General features: G+C 41.0%; 1 protein-coding gene across 1 annotated transcript; it reads right to left on the reverse strand.

Annotated features, from left to right (window-relative positions):
• Positions 1-1,283: 1,283 nt before the first annotated feature.
• Positions 1,284-18,885, reverse strand: LOC149463203 (histamine H3 receptor-like). The gene is made up of 3 exons (XM_089675754.1): positions 18,645-18,885; positions 16,332-16,498; positions 1,284-2,050 (listed from the first exon to the last, which is right to left on the reverse strand). The coding sequence occupies exons 1-3, from the start codon at positions 18,883-18,885 to the stop codon at positions 1,298-1,300; spliced, it is 1,161 nt and encodes a 386-aa protein (XP_089531880.1). The 3' UTR covers positions 1,284-1,297.
• Positions 18,886-21,512: the final 2,627 nt, after the last annotated feature.

Raw genomic sequence — 21,512 nt, forward strand, 5'->3', positions numbered from 1 at the left:
ATTAGGAGGCATTTATTGAGAGTAACGAAAAGTACATCAAGACAACACATTTTGGGAGAAAAGACTCTCCCTTCTTCAGTGCTGTTGTTGCACACTATTAAATGGGAAAAATTCCCACGTCGGTTATATATTTTCCAGGTTTCAGAGGAAAAAATGACACTATGTGTTTGGGTGCACTGGGTGCTCCAAACTTATTCAGATGATACTAGGCAGCAAAACTCCCAAAGTATCATACCTCTAACGAAACTCTACTTTGGGCTACCCTTGAAGAAGTTGATTGTGACCTCTTAGCTATGCTTTATTTACTTTGGTTTAATCCATGCAATAGGAATACCTTAAAGTGGTAGTAAATTATTATTTTTTTAACTTTTACCTACAGGTAAGCTTATAACAAAACTTTCCTGCAGGTAAAATGAATATCTCCTAAACGTGTACTGTTGAAGAGATATACCTGTGCTCAAATCCCAATAGCTAACACATGCATTCAACCATCAGGTGCCAAAGGGGTGTAATCACATGTCAACACAAAGAATTCTGAAGGGCCCTCTGCACACTGGTGTATACCCTTTCAAGCAGACTCTGCAATAAATAGGGATATTTAGTTCACACATATTGCAATACATGTTTAAGCTGGCCAACTGCGTCAAAGTAATCCCTCTATGGCCAGTCCTACTCTGCTCTACCTACACAAATGCCACTGTGGACACAATGCCAACATAGGGGAAAAGACAAAGTGGGGGAGAGCCATCAGGTTAAAAAGCTGATGTTCCATCGCACTCTATCAAAAAAAAAAATGGTTTTAGTTGAAAGAACAGCTCATTTTTTGTATTAATTTCCCAACAATACACCCCCCCCCTTCCCAGATACCCTATCATGTATTGAAAAAAAATCAAATTACTCTCCCTGCATGCTCTAGCTCTGCCCTCAGCATCCTCCCATGCTGCTTATTCACACCTTCTGGGCTGAATGAAAGCCAGGGTCAATACTTCAAAGTTTGATTTAGATTAGAAAGCAATGGCAATTTGCTACATAAAGGTACTGGTTGCTAGTTCTTTAATTAAAGCACATCATTCAACTAGAAACAAAATTTTCAACAAATGACACAAGAAATATCTCAACTCGATATGTATAATAAAAACAGTAGCCAGTCATGAGTCTGTATTAGTACAGTGTTCTTATCACAGGGAAAAGTATTTCATATATTTTCTATACATTTTAATAACAACACTCTATAAACAATGTTGGAATACATTAATAGAACATTTAATTGGATCTAAATAATATTAAGAAGGAAAGCTTAATGTTTATTAAAAGTCATCCATTTAAATCTGCACTTTTCAGATATTTTAACTAAAGCATCTCTAAAGCTTTTGTGACACAAAGGGTAGATAATTGGATTCACTGAGGAGTTAATCCATAACAACCAACTTGTAACTTGGTTCCAGTAGGAGTCAACACATTCATCATGGCATGCTGCACGGATAGTCTGAAGAAATGTGTAAGGGGCCCAGCAAATCCCAAATACACAGACAAGAACAGTCAGTGACTTTGCCACTTTCTTATCCCTAGAAAGCTTGGCGGTGTGGATATTTGAGCTGTGAATCCTTCCACTTTCTGAAGAGGAGCTATGGAAATTTACAGATGCTTCAAGCACTTTATTTTGTGTTTGATTCTTGTTTTCTGTTTCGCTTACATTGCTAGATACAACAGCTATGTTTATGGATGCTCTTATATCATGAGAATAATTCACATGTGAAGAAAGAGCATGACTTCTTTTCCGGCTTCGTAGTTTTATGTTCCAGTAAATGCTAATGTTAAAAAATGAAATGCTTATCAGTGGAAGAAAGAAGTCAAAAGTTGAGGCCCCAAGAAGGAAGTGCCAGTTGTAGTAATATCCCGCTAAACACTGACCTTCAGGAGTGTTGTTGTCACCATACACATAATCCCAGACAATAATAGCTGGACTGTAGAGAAGGAAGGACAGCACCCAGATTGTGGCCATCTTCACAACAGTCTGCCTATGGTTGTTTTGTTGATAACGGTATGTCACCTAGATAACATGAGGACAAAAAGGATCATGTTTGTTGCTCTCACAATAATTTAAGCATTGGCTATCTTCAATTTAGAGCATACTAGTCACAAAGCAATTTATTTATTACAGTAATTTATATAGAGCCATTAATTTATGCAGCACTTTACAGATATTGTACATTCACATCAGTTCTGGCCCTCAAGAAACTTAAAAGCTAAGTTACCAGCTCATATGAATACATGCTAGGGCCAATTTAGACAGCAGCAAGTTAACCTGCCAATATTATAACAGAAAACAGTGAAGTGCTATAATCATTATTTACAGTTGTGTTCAAAATAATAGCAGTCAGACATCACTAACCTGATCAATCACTGTTTTTGGTAGAAATTATATTTCTACATGGCAAATAATTTACTAGCAGGTGTAGTAGAGTAATAGAAATCCAACAGACCCAACAGTCATGACATGCATGCTGCTGATTCTGTGTAATTGAATCACTAATTGAAAGGGGCATGTTCAAAATAATAGCAGTGTGGAGTTCTATTAGTGAGGTCATTCATTCTTTGAAAAACAGGTGCCAGTTATTGCCCTTATTTAAGGAAGGAAGGCAGCAAATGTTGTACATGCTGGTTACAGTGTAAACTGTGTTTCTGTCTGAAATTCTGAGAAAAATGGGTCGTTCCAGACATTGTTCAGAAGAACAGCGTACCTTGATTAAAAAGTTGATTGGAGAGGGGAAAACGTATAAAGAAGTGCAGAAAATGATAGGCTGTTCAGCTAAAATGATCACAAATGCTTTAAAATGGCAACCAAAACCTGAAAGACGTGGAAGAAAGCGAAAAACTACCATTCGAATGGATAGAAGAATAGCCAAAATGGAAAGGACTCAGCCAACAATCAGCTCCAGGAAGATAAAAGAAGGTCTAAAGTTACCTGTGAGTACTGTTACAATTAGAAGACGCTTATGTGAAGCCAAGCTATCTGCAAGAAGCCTTCGCAAAGTCCCACTGTTGAAAAAAAGACGTGCTGAAAAGGTTACAATTTGCCAAAGAGCACATTGACTGGCCTAAAGAGAAATGGCGCAACATTTTGTGGACTGATGAAAGTAAGATTGTTCTTTTTGGGTCTAGTGGCCGCAAACAGTTTGTCAGACGACCCCCAAACACTGAATTCAAGCCACAGTACACTGTGAAGACAGTGAAGCATAGTTGTGCAAGCATCATGATATGGGGATGTTTCTCATACTACGGTGTTGGGCCTATTTATCGCATACCAGGGATCATGGATCAGTTTGAATACATCAGAATACTTGAAGAGGTCATGCTGCCTTATGCTGAAGAGGAAATGCCCTTAAAATGGGTGTTCCAACAAGACAACGTCCCCAAACACACCAGTAAACGTGCAACATCTTGGTTCCAGACCAACAAGGTTGACGTTATGGAGTGGCCAGCCCAATCCCCGGATCTTAATCCAATAGAACACTTGTGGGGTGACATCAAAAATGCAGTTTCTGAGGCAAACCAAGAAATAGAGAAGAACTGTGGAATGTAGTCCAATCATCCTGGGCTGGAATACCTGTTCACAGGTGACAGAAGTTGGTTGACTCCATGCAACACAGATGTACAGCAGTTCTCAGAAACAGTGCTTATACAACTAAATATTATATAAGTGATTCAAAGGAAAGAAAAATCTTCAAACATTTTTCAGTTTATATAGTGAATGTTTGAGTTTGTAAAGAAGAATACAAACACTGCTATTTTTTTAAACAGTCTAATATTCACTTTTCTTCAATTTTTTTAGAGGAACAACACAAATTTGATATATTTGTCTTCATGTTTTGATTTGGAATAGAATGTGTAGTGTTCCCAATGCATTTGTGTGTATGGAAATAAAAGCTATTAGAAGGATTTTGAGCTTTATTCACTTTTTTCAACACACTGCTATTATTTTGAACACAACTGTATATCTACAGAAATGTATACATGATGAATACACTTTATATTATTACAATATCAATATATATAAAATAACCTTGCTAGGGCAAGGAAAATCTTTCAACATAATTATATGCCAAGAAGCATATGAGCATTTCTATAATATCACATAATTAGAAATTCTGTTCTACTTAGAATTATTTCATACAATTACCAATGCACATACTACATATATGAGTGCTGGCACTTACATAAAGTGCTTCATAATTTTTAATTTTTAAAGTATCTTATATTACATTTCATCTTGTATGTTACTAACCCAACTGATAATCCCAGGGACTCTTGGTTATCTGCCCAGGATGCTCTAGACCGAGTGGTGTCATCCTTGGCAGATAAAAAGCATTTATTTTCCAAACTGGCATTCTATGAAGGCAAGCAGGTGGGTAGGCTATTGGCCAAGATTGCTAGAGCTAACACCATTGGTGACTTGAGAGGTAGAGACGGTGGGCTAGTTACTGCCCTAAACTCTATTGATGCAGAACTGGCTTTATTCTATTTCTCTTTATACCAGTCTAAACAAACTTGTAAGCCTGAGGATATATGCACCTACTTGATCACTATTCGCTTACCAGTTCTGCCTCAACAGAGCCGTTCCATGCTTGACTCTCCCCTGACATTGGAGGAAATACAGATGGCGTTTCCTACCTGCAAGGTGCCAGGTGATGATGGCCCACCCACAGAGGTGTACAAGCAATATGGAGAAAGTATATTGCCTTTTCTGTTGAAGGTCTTAAATGTGGCCAAGGAGTTGGGTAGTCTGCCTTATTTCTATGACAAAAGCTAATACTATCCTTATAGTGAAGCCAGGCAAACATCCCACTCATCCAGGATCATACAGACCAATATCTCTGTTACAAAGTGATATTAAGATTTTGGCAAAGGTACTGGCTCTCCGTCTTAACTATGTTATCTCTACAATCATACACCCTGATCAATCTGGGTTTATGCCCCAGAAGTCAACAGCAGTCAACCTCCGTAGGCTGCTTCTTAACATCCAAGCTAGACAGACAACATGGGTGAGAGAACACTGCTGTCGTTGGATGCTGTCAAGGCCTTCAACAGCATAGAATGGCAGTACCCCTGGGCTGTCCTCTCTAAATTTGGATTTGACCCCATCTTTATCTCCTGGATTAAACTGCTATATAATCTCCCTGTAGCATCCATCAAAGAGGACAGGGGACTGTCTCTCAGATTTCCACTGGGAAGGGGCACCCGTCATGGGTCTCCTATCTCCGCTATTTGTTTTTATTTATTATATTGCTGTTATTTGGTGACCTCAATTAGACAAAATCCCAAGATCATTGGCTTTAAGTATGGTACACTACACGAGAAAGTCATGCTTTATGCAGACTGCTGTTGCTAGGCGACACCTCTGGGTCTCTAGAGGCAACTATAAATACTGTAGTAAAATTTGGGGAATTCACAGGACTCCTTATCAACTGGGACAAGTCATCTTTACAGCTTTTGGACTCTTGCCCCACACAGGCTATTGCCCCTTCCTGCCCTGTTCCCATTACCTCTTCCTTCAAATACTTAGGCATGCAGGTTACCCCTCAACTGCTAGATTTCTGCAGTTTAAATATAAACCCCTTTTTAACCGCTTTAGAGAAAAAATATTGAACTTCATACTGTAATACAATGCATGAAGGTATATGTAGTATATATTAATAAATGTGGTACAAGTGCTTAAAATTACATAAAGCTTTACTGTGCTCAATAAATAAATCAGCTTTTATTCAAATTAACTTAACCACTTTCTTTACCATGCTATAGCTGGATGACGGCTACAGCACGATCGTCCAGTTCTGGGAGGGTGTCACATGACTTCTTCTCAGAACACGCCCCCCCATGCCCCCAGCGGTGCGCACCTAGCGCTGTTTGTGATCGCTGTGTTCTTTGGACTTAGCTGATCACATGACATGGTGAAAAGACAATCACAGGTGCCTTTTACTACATGATCAGCTGTGTCCAATCACAGCTGACCACCATGTAAATAGACTTGCCGGTTATCGGCAGTATGAGGAAAGAACTGCTGCTAGCCAGCAACTGCCAAAGGAGACATCAGCACTGATTATCAGTGCCCTCATTATCAGTCCAATTCAGTAGAAAAAAAACTCCCCCTATGGTCGATGAGTTGGTTAGTGATTAACACTCCTGTCTTGCTTGCAGCACTAGGGTCAATGGTTTAAATCTCAACCATAACACTGTATAGGTAAAGGACACACAATGAGCGCTCTCAAAGAAACATCAGCTGAACATCCCGGATAAACGCATGTAAAAATCCTCATTTAAACATATACATATAAAAATGCAGCGCTGTAAAATGATCAAATCATGCAAATCAATGCAATAATAGTCCTGAAAAGGTGCTCATTAATTCCCAGTGCCAATGGAAAGAATGCAAACTAACCAGAAGCATATTTAAAATACGCATGTGTGTAAGAAATCCTGGAGATTCCCCTCTCTCCCTCTGGTCAGAAAATGGATATGTGCTGAAATGGATGACGATAACGCCCTGTAGTGGGAAAACGAAATCCTGCAGGTCAGGAAGCTCCCAGGATAGGATATTCCTCTTCAATGGAACCAGGGCTGGGATTGAAATCACACTGTGGCTGTGAAATTGGGAGAAAGACCCCTCACAGAGAACACAGAGAGATACTCATAGTGTAGTATATTACTTCAATTTATTTAAAAAAAAACAAGTAAAACATATAATCAGGTGGCAAGGTCCTTGCTCTACCTCAGAAGAAGTGCGTGCGCACGAAACACGTCAGAGGAGCCTGTGGACGTCGTTGACACTATGCCACCGGTGCCATGTGGAGGCCCGGCGGCCACCTATAATTTTAAGAGGGTCAGTGGGTCACTTTCACTTGCCACCTGATTATATGTTTTACTTGTTTTTTTTAAATAAATTGAAGTAATATACTACACTATGAGTATCTCTCTGTGTTCTCTGTGAGGGGTTTTTCTCCCAATTTCACAGTCACAGAGTGATTTCAATCCCAGCCCTGGTTCCATTGAAGAGGAATATCCTATCCTGGGAGCTTCCTGACCTGCAGGATTTCGTTTTCCCACTAGAGGGCATTATCGTCATCCATTTCAGCACATATCCATTTTCTGACCAGAGGGAGAGAGGGGAATCTCCAGGATTTCTTACACACATGCGTATTTTAAATATGCTTCTGGTTAGTTTGCATTCTTTCCATTGGCACTGGGAATTAATGAGCACCTTTTCAGGACTATTATTGTGTTGATTTGCATGATTTGATCATTTTACAGCGCTGCATTTTTATATGTATATGTTCAGCCATGACACTACCTGCATAGAGCTTGCATGTTCTCCCTGTGCTTGCGTAGGTTTCTTCCCAGCACAAATAGGCAGCACCGATGGGCGCTAATAGGCTGCACTGATGAGGCGGCACTGGTGGGCATTGATGAGGAGGCACTGATGATGGGCACTGACAGGCAGCACTGATGGGCACTAATAGGTAGCAGTGAAGGGCACTGACTGGCGGCACTGATGGGCACAGATTGGCAGCACTGATGGGCAGCACTGTTGGGAACTAATGGGCAGCACTGTTGGGCATTGATGGGCAGCACGGTTGGGTACTGATGGGCATTGCAGCTGGGCACTGATGGGCACTTTTGGGGCTGCAATGATAATCAGTAAAAATTATAGGAGGTTTCCCACATAATTGCCAACATCCCTTTTGTGAAATTCAATCAAGAAAAAACTCCCCCTATGGGTGGGATTTTTTAACCAATATATAAACAACGTTTCAAAAGACAATTTTGAATAACATTTATTGCATAATATCTAATGGATAACACATAGTAGTTTACACATGTCAGACAATTATTATTGCAAGAATGGTATACATTTGTCATACAAGCAAAGACTCTAGACTGAATACCCGACGCATTTCAGAGACACAGCTCCTTCTTCAGGGCTAACTATGCATACAATGCGGTAAAATCTGTAGCAAGATTGAAAATATAATTTTTTTAGTTATACAAGAAAACCTTTCTCACATATTATCAATACGACTGAAATTTTGTGATACTCACAGCGCAATCAAGGTAAAAAATTATTGAGAACAGTATGACCATATATCACCATGTCCAATTACCCCTCCTTTAGAAATAGAGGGAGGGTGTTGGTTACCCAGAAAACATCACAGACGGACACTGAGAACACCTAGGAGCCAGCAGTGGGATAAAAAGAAAAACGCAATAAGTTTTTGGTCTAATGTGATGTCTACTAAAAACAAAAAGGAAAAAAGGGGCGAATTTTGATTCATATAAAAAAAACTTACCTCATAAATGAAAGGGAGCACAGGACACCCAAATGGAAAACTGTATATTCTACAGCTGGATAGCTCTACCTCACTGTATATCCCCCACAATTTTGTCTATAAATAAGTACAATTCAATGAGAGGTCCAATTATATGTAGGTATAAGTAGCCAATGCCTTGCACCTGTGACACACCAGGTGCTGAAAATGAGGTGGATGATTTACTATATCCCAGAGCCGGCAAGACCATACAGTGCTCCCCTGGACAAGCAGCGCACAAGTGCCGCCCCACCCACAACATGGCAAGATGGTGTCACATGTTAGATGTCCACCGACACGTGAAGATCCAGGGGAAGGAGGAGACACATCAAGGACGCAGCCAAGGCAGCCAAAAGGAATGCCTGGCATGTCCTAGGGTCCCTCCTCCCCCAGACTAAGAGGAAAGGCCGATGACCACAACTGCTGTTAGCGTCGACCTGCATGTGCCAGGCGCCACCAGCAAGGACCCGGGGTGAGGGAGACCCCTAGTGGTGAAAGAGAGTAATGATCACACTGGTCACAACAACCACCATTGTTCACGAAGAATCAAAAACAGCATACGTGCCGACCATCAACATACATGGTTCCACTACTGTCAAGAGTGCGTGTGCAAATAATAACAAATGAGAAGACATGATAAGGAATGGATCAAAGAGATAAGAAAACATAATATGGATACTGATGTATAGGAAAATGGACATAATATAAGAATAAAGTCCCCTGCAAGGATTGGACAAAAAAAGGGCAACAAACAACAAAGTAGCAAAACACCACAAAATATGCAAGGGAAAAACAAAGGGGGATATATACTGTATACCTGGTCAAAGCGGAGGGGTCCCTATCACCGCTGTGATAATTATTTTTCCATCCCTCCAGACACAAAGGGGGAATTTTTTCTTGATTGAATTTCACACAAGGGATGTTGGCAAACCTCCTATAATTTTTACAACATGTCTGGGTAGAAAATACCCTTTCTCCCCATTTCATGGAGTGCTTCCTGCATGGTAAATTTTCACTTAAGTAGTATATTATTGTAATTGACTGTTTGCTCTTTTCTTGTACATATAATATGACTGAATATTTAGGTAAGGAGTGGGATAATTTAATGTCAGGATACTTTGAAGATTTTGGGCAAAAGGAACTATTAGAATTTGAACTTACATCTTCGCTCTTTAAACTTGAAAAAACTTTAGAAAAAAAGTATTTTTTTGTATTGGCATATTAAATCATTTGAAAATTACATCAGAGAAGACATCAACCCATCTGGTTTACGAGTTCAGATTTTTTACAACTCTTGAGCAGGTAGAGGATGGGTTTAAACAGGAGTGGGAGAAAGTGCTAAATAAATGTTCAAAAAGCATGATGACATTATTAGCCTCAGAATATCAAAAACAGTTGAACAATTTAGACAAAGAGTTAGATCAATTGAATGCACAACTAATGCCCCTTAAAACACGTTATATGCAGAGAATGATACAAAATTAAAAGAACATCTGAGTAAACTCAATAAAAATATTTTGATCACCAAAGAAAAGGCATATAAGTGGAACAAGGGGCACAATAACTCTTGGGGAAACAACATCATAACATGTCTAGAACTAATAACTATTATCCTAATGTTTCACAATCACAGTCTAGTTTTTCCTCTGCTTCTGTCTCTTCCCAGGTTCCATTCAAACACAGAGGAAATTAGTGTTTCAAGCAGCAAAGAAATGATGATGGGTCACTTGACAAACTTCCCATGAAACCCACCTTGGCGGACTCCGAGATGGGTAACTATGCACGCGGGTGTCCTAATGCTTCATGGACAGGTAATATGCATGGTGGCAGCACAGTGGCGTAATGGTTAGCACTTGCGCCTGGCAGTACTAGGGTCATTGGTTCAAATCCCAACCACGGCACCTCCTGCCTGGAGTTTGCATGTTCTCCCTGTGCCTGCATGGGTTTTCTTCTGGGTACTCCGATCTCCTTCCACACTCCATAGACATGCTGGTAGGTTGATTGGCTCCTGTCTAAAGTGGCCCTAGTACGTGTATGTTTGAATGTGAGTTAAGGACCTTAGATTGTACACTCCTTGAGGGTTAGGGACTGATGTGAATGTACAATATATGTATATAAAGTGCTACATAAATTGATGGTGCTATAGAAGTACCTGTAATAAATAAAATAATAAATGGTGGCAGGAAAACATCTCTTTTCTCCTCCTTGGAGAACATACACAGTGATGGGTGTTCTTATGAACCTAGTGAAATGTACACCAGTAATGTGGACACATCTTCACAGATATATCACAATAATACCTCTCCTTTTTTACATCACAATTACAACAATACACAAACCAACAAAGGACACAAAAAATAGAGACATACATGCTGAAAAAGAACAAAGAGAAATTAATATAATAAATTTATCTTCATATCAACTATCCACCTTTGAAATTGATGTTCTCTCAAAAGGTTTGAGTTTTTGTCCAATGTAGATAAATTTTAAACAATTAAAGATATCCAACTCTTTGCTTGTAAACTGTTACTTAAAACCATGTATGATAAAAAAGATAAAGACATTACAAGAGAAGACCATACAGCTGTAAGTCATCTAATCTCTCTCTTAGAAGAAAGTGATCCCTCTGATCTAATTGATTAGGTGGATATAATGGAACTCTTACAACAGCATGAAGAATCTGAACATGAATCCATGAAATATAGCTCCCTATTAAAAAAGGAATCAGATAAATTCCCATCAGCTAGTCTAAATCCCAATGTGGCTGCCTTTTTAAAACTTGTGTGTGGCGAAATTAGGGCTTAAACCTCAAACCTCTAATTGAGGTGACTATGACCAATGATGAGAGACAAGCCTTAAATCAGTTAGCAAATAATGCCTCTCTGACCATCTGACAAAGGCAGCAATATTATAATCATGGACAATGATCAATATGTGTCCATGTGTAACAAAATCCTAAGTAATTCCATTTGGTACCGCCAAATCTCTCCTAGTATAGTGAACAAATGTAATACTCAATTCTATGAGCTTGTAGATGTGGCTTATAGAGACGGTATTATAACTAAAACCACTTGGGACTTTGTTCAGACCTCCTTTCCTAAGATTCGCACATTTTATACTCTACCAAAAATTCATAAAACCGCAAACAACCCCCCAGGGAGACCAATTATCTCAGGGAATGGTGCCTTGACCGAAAACCTGAGCTGTTTAGTGGATGAATATCTTAGACCCCATGTTTTAAGCCTCCCCTCTTTCATTAAAGACACCATTCACCTTGTACAGATCACTGATAACCTTCATATATTGGATATATTGGCTATACTAGTGACCATAGATGTGGAGGCGCTATATAGCTCGATATCCCATGACAGAGGTTTAGCCACAGTTAGATATGTATTGAGCCAACAAGGACAACAAGAATGGGCATTCAATGATTTCATCATTGTGGTCTTGGATTATATTCTTCATCATAACATCTTCATTTTCAATGGCTCCCACTACCTCCAGGTACAGGGGGTGGCTATGGGGACATATTGTGCCCCATCTTTCGCCAACCTGTACCTGGGGGAGTGGGACCATGTGTTTATGGTGGATGAGGCCTTGGGTGATGTATACTGACCACATTTGTATGTGGTACAGATACATCAACAATATCCTAGTTGTGTGGGATGGCTCTGTTGATTTACTTGCCAAATGTCTCGATAGAATGAATAGAAATGATTTCAATTAACCTTTACTATGACTTATGACATGAAAAAGGTGATATTCCTCAATGTGGTTATTGAGAAAAAAAAGAGTTGTTTCGCAAACCCACGGCTGGCAACACCATCCTACATGCTTCAAGTTTCCATCCCACACCTCTTGTTGTGTCCATCCCTTACAGCCAGTGCTTACAAGTAAGGAAAAATTGTTCTGACGATGCCTCCTTTAAAATAGAAGCTGCGGCCTTAAGATCAAGACTCTTGGAAAAGGGATATACAAAATCATGTTTAAAAAGAGCCTACAAACAAGCATTGATCGTTAATAGACATGATTTGCTATATAAGAAAAAGGAAATAGAACCTGAAAAATTTGCTAGAATCATTCTAAAATTCTCCAAACAACTTCAAAATATTTGCAATATAATACAGAAATACTGGCTCTTACTTTCCATGGATTCCTCAGTTGATAAATACATATCTCCAACTCCTCAAATAACATTTAGAAGAGCTGCCTCCTTTACGGATTGACTTACTAGAAGTGACTATAAAGGGGGGGGGGCGTGAGGACCCCTGAAAATGCAAGGGGACATACATATGTGGCTCTTGCTACTGTTGTACTTATATGTGTCAGTTCAGACTCCCTAAAGGGCAGTTATATAAACCACAACATTATCCCAATTGCAAAACATTAGGGGTAGTTTATCTGCTCCTGTGTGATTATGGTTCCTTCTATGTGGGCAAGATGAAGGCGGAATTCTGGAAGAGAGATATTCACAGCATAACGACATGTAACCCGGAATTACCCCTGGGATGACATGTTAGTAGTCATCATGCTGGAAAATTTCCAAAAATCAAATTTATCATTCTAGATAGCTTACATCCCAATTCACGGGGTGGTGATTGGAATAAATTATTGCAGCAACGTGAATTGAAATGGATTTATTCACTCAATGCCACCTCTACACCTGACCTCAATGGGGCCATTCAATTTAGGCCCTTCTTGGAAGGTTTTGTGTCTGGAGGGATGGAAAAATAATTATTACAGCGATGTTAGGGACCCAACCTCCGCTTTGCCTAGGTTTATATCCCTCCTGCATATTTTGTGGTGTTTTGCCACTTTGTTGTTTGTTGCCCTTTTTTTTTGTCTACTCCTTGCAGGGGATCTTATTATTATAATATGTCCATTTTCCTATACATCTACAGCTCTTTGATCCATTCCTTATCATGTCTTCTCTTTTGTGATTATTTGCACACGCACTCTTGACAGTAGTGGAACCATGTATGTTCATGGTCAGCACGTATGCTGTTTTTGATTCTTCGTGAACAATGATGGTTGTTGTGACCAGTGTGATCATTACTCTCTTTCACCGCTATGGGTCTCCCTCACCCCGGGTCCTTGTTGGTGGCGCCTGGCACATGCAGGCCGATGCTGATGGCAATTCTGGGTGTCGACCTTTCCTCTTGGTCCAGGGGAGGAGGGACCCTAGGACTTGCCAGGCATCCCTTTGGCTGCCTTGGCTGCGTCCGTGATGTATCTCCTCCTTCCCCTCGATCTGCGTGTGTTGGTTAATGTCTGATGCCATCTCGCCATGTTGTGGGCAGGACAACGCCTGCACGCCGCTTATCCAGGGGAGCACTGTATGGTCTTGCCGGCTTTGTGATATAGTAATTCATCTACCTCATTTGCAGCACCTGGTGTGTCACATGTGCGAGGCATTGGCTACTTATACCTATATATGGCTGGCGAAGTTTACCTAAGTTTACCTTTACTCTAAGGTCTATGCCACTGAGGTAAGCAGGAACATTAGATATGGAAAAATGTTTTTTGCTTTCTTTGTATGGAGGAGCATTTGAACCAATTTTGTTTAATACCTCTGGTTTTACATGGACACCCGATTGTTTGCTCAGTATTGGGGACATTCATTGGGGGAAATAAGATTAATGATATGACTTTAGTGAGATTTTACCCACTGGATCTACAAATTTTTTTGTTGTTTATTTCTCTAATTGAATTGTATTTATTTATAGACCCTATTGTGGGGGATATACAGTGAGGAAGATCTATCCAACTGTGGAATGTACAATTTTCCATTCCGGTGTCCTTTGCTCCCTCTCATTTATTAGGTAGGTTTTTGATATGAATCAAAATTTGGCTCTTTGTTCTTTTTTATTTATTTTTTTAGTAGATATCACATTAGACCAAAAACTTCTTTCTTTTTATCCCACTGCTGGCTCCTAGGCATTCCCAGTGTCGACCTGTGGCGTTTTCCGGGGGGTATGGGGGAACCAACACCCTCCCTCCTCTATTTCCAAAGGAAGGGTGATTGGACATGGTGATATATGGCCATACTGTTCTCAATAATTTTTTATCTTGGTTGCGCTGTATCACAAAATTTCAGCCGTATTGATAATATATGAGAAAGGTTTTCTAGTATAACTAAAAAATTTATATTTTCAATCTTGCTACAGATTTTACCGCATTGTATGCAGAGTTACCCCTGAAGAAGAAGCTGTGTCTCAGTCTAGTATCTCTGCTTGTATGACAAATGTATACCATTCTTGCAATAATAACTGTCTGACATGTGGAAACTACTATGTTTTATATTTTTGATATTATGTAATAAAGGTTAATCAAAATTGTCTTTTTAAACGTTGTTTATATATTGCCTAAAAAAATCCCACCCATAAGGGGAGTTTTTTCTTGATTGAATTTCATACAAGGGATGTTGGCAATTATGCGGGAAACCTCCTATAATGTTTACTGATTATCAGTGCAGCCCCAAAAGTGCCTATCAGTGCCCAGCTGTGCTGCCCATCAGTGCCCAACACTGCTGCACACCAATGCCCAACAGTGCTGCCCATCAGTTCCCTACAGTGCTGCCCAGCACTGCTGCCAATCTGTGCATGTCAGTGCCGCCAGTCAGTGCCCTTCAGTGCTACATATTAGTGCCCATCAGTGCCGCCTGTCAGTGCCCATCATCAGTGCCTCCTCATCAATGCCCACCATTGCCGCCTCATCAGTGCTGCCTCATCAGTGCAGCCTATTAGTGCTGTCTCATCAGTGCCTATTGTCCAGTAACTTTATCACAGCACATTGCTGGAAATTTAGAAAGAGGTTTTAGAATGGAGTTGTTTGTAAAATGTTTTTGTGTGGGAAGAAACTTACACAAGCACAGGGAGAACATGCAAGCTCTATGCAGGTAGTATCATAGTTGGGATTTAAACCATTGACCCTAGTGCTGCAAGCAAGACAGAAGTGTTAATCACTAAGCCACTGTGCAGCCCCGGGTGATATGACAGCATGTGTGCATATGCACTCTATATGAAAATAGCTATAGCACAGGACATAAAAGTTACAAGAGAGAGTTTAAAGGCTTTAAGGAACCATGTGCATGCCCAATAAAAGTCACCTCATAATAAAAAAAAAATAAAAAAAATCTCACATGGAGTGCAACAAATTGAGATTATCTGTAGTGTCTAGGTCTCTAAGCTTCTATACTAGGTTAGTGCATGGTAGCCAATTGCATGTATTGTACAATTTCTTACTATGAATGCTGAGTAGTGTCCACATTCTAACTCACATTGGCTAGAAGGTTTGATTTACCTGAATATCGGTCAAAAGGGCCAGTTCACTATCTGTCAGACTGTTAGGCTCCCCAACTATGGACAGTATGAAAAGAAAAATATTACCTGACATCAGAGGTCAGTGGGAGTACAAAATGGACCTGCATTGATAAATAGTGGGAGCACAAAATGCCCATGTGTTGGGAGTCTCTAAGAGTAGTGCCGGATCATTGGAAAAGTTTTCCATCATTGTGGTCACTGGGATTGCAACCCCCATCCCTCAAACTGATGTTTAGGGATTACACACCTATAGAACTATGCAGTCACTGTCAGACAGGATATCCTTCTGCCCAACAGCGACTAAAATGCATTGCCAGGTGCCCTCTGTACTATACAGTAGCTCCCTCTTGTATGCAGTAAAAAGGCCCTCCATTTGTGGCCTTCTATATGCAGGAGTCGTTCTATCACAAGCAGTGAGCTGTAGTTTAGAGAGAAAGGGACAGATAGATGGATGAATGGATAGATAGATAGATAGATAGATAGATAGATAGATAGATAGATAGATAGACAGACACTGTGTAGAAGCTGGTGCTTCGCAAACAGGGATCTATTTTAAGGATGCTATTAGGATTTTAGATAATTGCTCAACCATCCTAGTAAACTATGAAGATTTGTATTTTAATTAAAAAAAACATAAATTACTTACTGCCAGGGTAATAGACAAAAACCTGTCGTAACTGATGAGAACGATATTAAACACTGAAGCAGTACACATAAGGTTGTCTGCTATTAACCAAACCTTGCAGAGGAAGTTACCAAGTGTCCATTTGCCAGTTATGATGAATGAGGCACTCACAGGTATACAAAATGCACCTTGTAAATAAGAAGATACACATGTTATATAAGATGCAATTTGCAAATAAAATAATCTCAAAACACAAAATAAAAACATTAAAAAGACAGGCATCATATAAGATAATGAACAGAAAAAACAACTGCACGTGACCTATAGTTGTTGACCATACACACCACAAATGGATTGTACAATCTCTATACAAGCTCATTTAAATGTACCAATAATAAGTAAAATGAGCACAAACCTAAACAATCCAATGAATTTGAATCTAATCATGCGGGCCCTTACAGTCTGTAGTTGATGGTAGATCTAAATGAGATTGACCAAGCAGATTGTGTAGTGTCAGCTTCAAGCTAATCTGCAATATTTACCAAAGGTTATTCTAACACGCTCCTCATATGCTCAGGTTTCTACACCCAGTGCTGCTGAATCACTCAGAGTACATAGGTAGCTACAAGCAGTCAACAAAATAATTTCACAGCCAAAGACAGTGATCTGGAAAAAGTTTGAATATTTTTCACAAAAACTGTACAGCAATTGGTGACCGCCTTCTGAAAATGCCAAGTGCCTGGCTGTCTGAACATGCCAGTTGCCTGTTTGTGATGTCAATCCTTTTTGAGTTATTGACCCACAACCAGCATGCAGCATTTCAAGTCTCATTAAAACAGAGTTTGTGATCGATTTACCCATTCTAGCATCTTGAAAATCGCTGAAGCCATTAGATCAGTGGTTCTCAACCTTCCCAATGCCACGACCCTTTAATACAGTTCCTCATATTGTGGTGACCCACAACCATAAAATGATTGTCATTGCTACTTCATAACTATAATTTTGCAGTGAGAGGAGTAGTGCCACATCATTGGTGTCAATGGGAGGAATAGTGTCCCATCGTTGGTATCAGTGGGAGGAATAGTGTCCCATCATTGGTATCCATGGGAGGAATAGTGCCACATCGTTGGTGTCAGTGGGAGGAATAGTGCCCCATCATTGGTATCAGTGGGAGGAATAGTGCCCCATCATTGGTGTCAGTGTGGGAGGAATAGTGCCCCATCGTTGGTGTCAGTGGGGGGGTGAAAAGTGCCCCATCGTTGGTGTCAGTGGGGGGAGGAATAGTGCCCCATCATTGGTGTCAGTGGGGGGGGGAATAGTGCCCCATCGTTGGTGTCAGTGGGGGGAGGAATAGTGCCCCATCGTTGGTGTCAGTGGGGGGAGGAATAGTGCCCCATCATTGGTATTAGTGACACCAATGATTGGGCACTATTCCTCCCACTGACACCAATGATACTTACCTTGCTGACCCCTGCTCCAGCCTGGGCTCACTCCCTCCCTCTCCCATCTACAGCCAGCATATCTGGCTGCAGCAGCACCATCTGCATAGTACAGACACTTACCGGTCAGCTGTCTTCCTTCTCCGGCCGCTCCCTCACTCGATCTTCTTTGATCTTTGTGCTGCCGCTCGGCTCCTCCTCTCCAAGCTCCACCTCCTCGCTGGTGATTGGCCGCCTGTGTGCCTCTCCTGAGCTACAGTTCCGGCGGCCAATCACCGGCGAGGAGGCAGAGCTGTTGAGTGATCCCGGGGGTGTAGCCAGATGACAGGGGTGGCATGTCATCCCCGCCACAGATCGCGGTCCAGGGAAATGTGGGCATATCTGCATGTGGGCGAACCCGATGGAGACATATAGAGGAGCGGTGTCTCGGTTCCTAAGACCATTTGAAATATGTGTTTTCCGATGGTCTTAGGAGACCCCTGTAAAAGGGTTGTTCGACCCCCAAAGGGGTCACGACACACAGGTTGAGAACCGCTGCATTAGATCAACATGATAGGCAACCAGCATTTTCAGAGAGAGAAGGCATCTAAAGCAGCTTCCATGTTTCTTTCATTGCAGCTTGCTTTTAATAACTTTTCATACCAGACCCCTCATTGCCAAAAATCTAAAATAACAACTAGGTATGGTTCGATAACGTGGATAAAAATGTACAATCAGCATTTGCAGTGTCATATTTTGATAGTGGCATTATTTAAATAGAATGCAATACTTGTGTCGCTATCTCAATGTGTTTGATCCAAGAGGTACTTCATTTAATACACGTGTTTCTATAAAGATTTAAAAGTCCATCTCTGTATTTCAGTATAAAATGATAAAAGAAAAAAATAATACTTACCAATAAAAAAATCACAGATAGCCAGATTAAGGAGGAAAAAGTTACTTTGGTTTCTTAGTCGTTTGTCAATAATAAAAGATAAAATGACAATAATGTTACCAAGGACAGTGACTGAAGTAATGAGTGGTATAAAGATATATAAGAATATGGTCGTGCTTGTGGACAAGGAAGTTTTTTCTTCATCTTCAGTAGAATTTCTGTCGCTCATATTCCCATCGGAAAAAACATAGTTGATGTCCATAATTCATAGTATAAACAGTGTTCCATGTAATGTCAATATATAATGCCTATTATCCTTATCACAAGATTAGAGACAGCATGCAGGATTTATCAGTAAAACTATAGGAGCAATGGTCCTGCATGCAGCGATCCTTGTCTTGAGGACACTGCACATGGGACGGAGGAGCTTACAGATGGTGATAGCAGTACTGTGCATTTTAATATGGTAACTGTTTTGTTCAAATTATATAGTTTTATACCAAACTCCACTGTGGGTGGAAGCTCTCGTGTTTTAAAGTCATTATGCCATTTATGGTTAACTTAATACTTCAAATCAACAGGGAAAATCATTCAGAATCATTTTTAATTTATCAAGAGTCACTATGGTCTTATAAAAGGACACGCATACTGTGTAGAGACCCAAAGATAATAACTACCTGTATTCCCAAGTCTGATAACATGATCTCTTATGTCCACTGTGCATTGAATCATATTTTCTTTAATTACAGTAATAAAAGTCCAGGGGAAGCAATCGCAAATTGTCCTTGTGGTGCAATTAGTCAAACCGAGTAGGGAATAGCCATAGGACAGAAAAAACATATTTATTTAATAAATTCTTAATAATTAGATTGTTTGAATAAAATATCTTATAAAAGTACAAATGATAAATAAAGCAACACCTCTGGTTTATGTGAAGCAAGTACCGTATTTTGCGCTCCATAAGACGCACCTGACCATAAGACGCACCTAGGTTTTAGAGGCGGAAAACAAGAAAAAAAATATTCTGAACCAATGGACTGCAGACATAGTACAGGAGATGACCAGAGACTGCGGACACAGTACAGGAGATGACCAGAGACTGCGGACAGTATAGGGGATGACCAAGAGACTGCGGACAAAGTACAGGGGATGACCAGAGACTGCGGACAGTACAGGAGATGACCAGAGACTGCGGACATAGTACAGGAGATGACCAAGAGACTGTGGACAGTACAGGGGATGACCAGAGACTGCGGACAGTACAGGGAATGACCAGAGACTGCGGACAGTTCAGGGGATGACCAGAGACTGCAGACAGCACAGGGGATGACCAGAGACTGCAGACAGTACAGGGGATGACCAGAGACTGCGGACAGGGTGCAGGAAATTACCAGAGACTGCAGACAGTGCAGGGGATGACCAGAGACTGCGGACAGTGCAGGGGATGACCAGAGACTGCGGACAGTACAGGGGATGACCAGAGACTATGGACAGTGCAGGGGATGACCAGAGACTGCGGACATAGTACAGGAGATGACCACAGACTGCGGACTGTACAGGAGATGACCGGAGACTGCGGACAGTGCAGGGGATCACCAGAGACTGCGGACAGTGCAGGGGATGACAAGAGACTGCAGACAGTACAGGAGATGACCAGAGACTATGGACAGTGCAGGGGATCACCAGAGACTGCGGACAGTGCAGGAGATGACCAGAGACTGCAGACAGTACAGGAGATGATCAGAGACTACGGACAGTGCAGGAGATGACCAGAGACTACAGATAATGCAGGGGATGACCAGAGACTACAGACAGTACAGGGGATGACCAGAGACTACGGACAGTACAGAGGATGACCAGAGATTGCAGACAGTACAGGGGATGACCAGAGACTATGGACCTTTGGGGAGGGAGGGGGAGCGGGTACCTGAATTTGACAGGTACCCGCTCCCACTTCCATGGAGTTGTCGTCCCTTTAGTGTGGGACAGCCGAGTGCCCAGTGCGCATGCGCAAGAAGTGCTGCGCTTTGTGATTGGTCCGGCGTCTTCTGGGACCTGTCATGTGTCCCAGAAGACTCCGTACTATTCACAAACCACAGCGCTTCTCGCGCATGTGCACTGGGCACCTGGCTATCACAGCCAAGAGCCTACACTAAAGATGCCGACGTGGGAAGCCTTCGTAGCACTGGACCAAGGAACAGGTAAGGTCCTGCTGCAGAGAAGAGACGGACAGCCGGCCCGGTATTCTGACACGGTGGGAATACCGGACCGGCCGCTCCATATTCGCTCCATAAGATGGACTGACATTTTCCCCCCTTTTTGGGGGGGAAAAAAGTGCGTCTTATGGAGCGAAAAATATGGTACATTATACGGTTGTAGCTGTTGCTGTCTCTATTTTGTATTGTGCTGCAGCTTTAGAAGAGCCTTGGTATCTCAAATTTGCAACAAGCATTGTATTGTATTCAGTATCTCAGGTTTTCACTGTCTTTATTATGAGAAATGTGACATATGACAGGTGACAATTTAATTCCTCGAATGGACTGTAAAAAAAAATGTTTGTACAGAAGCATTGTCATGGTGGAGAATTCACTTGTCAGGCCAGAATTCTGGTTCTTTTCTCGGAACAGATTCTCATAACCTTTTCTGAATTTCAATAACAAATTCAGTAACAATGTTCGTTGACCCTTGTACCATGTTTTATGAACTCATAGTAAACTATCCCCTATCACACCAGCATGAGAGTATGAGAGTTTGCACTCTGTCCACATTTGCATCATCCTTTGCGTTACTGGCTGTCCACTTCTTGCATCAGGGTTGACATCTTCCCGTCCCTCCTTAAACCGCTTATGCCATTCAAAAACACTTGGTTTCCTCATGGAATGTTCACCA

The sequence above is a fragment of the Staurois parvus genome, unplaced genomic scaffold, assembly GCF_062004578.1.
Source record: "Staurois parvus isolate SC_StPar_1 unplaced genomic scaffold, SC_StPar_1.0 ptg000157l, whole genome shotgun sequence".
NCBI lineage: Eukaryota > Metazoa > Chordata > Amphibia > Anura > Ranidae > Staurois > Staurois parvus.

Bases quoted from the DNA above. Each gene is read 5' to 3' on its own strand.
- LOC149463203 (XM_089675754.1), bottom strand. From the start codon at position 18,885: ATGGACATCAACTATGTTTTTTCCGATGGGAATATGAGCGACAGAAAT. The intron at 16,499-18,644 runs GTAAGTATTATT...CTTATTTACAAG, and splicing joins TATCTGTGATTTTTTTATTG to GTGCATTTTGTATACCTGTG. The intron at 2,051-16,331 runs GTAAGTAATTTA...CATGTTATCTAG, and splicing joins TTTTGTCTATTACCCTGGCA to GTGACATACCGTTATCAACA.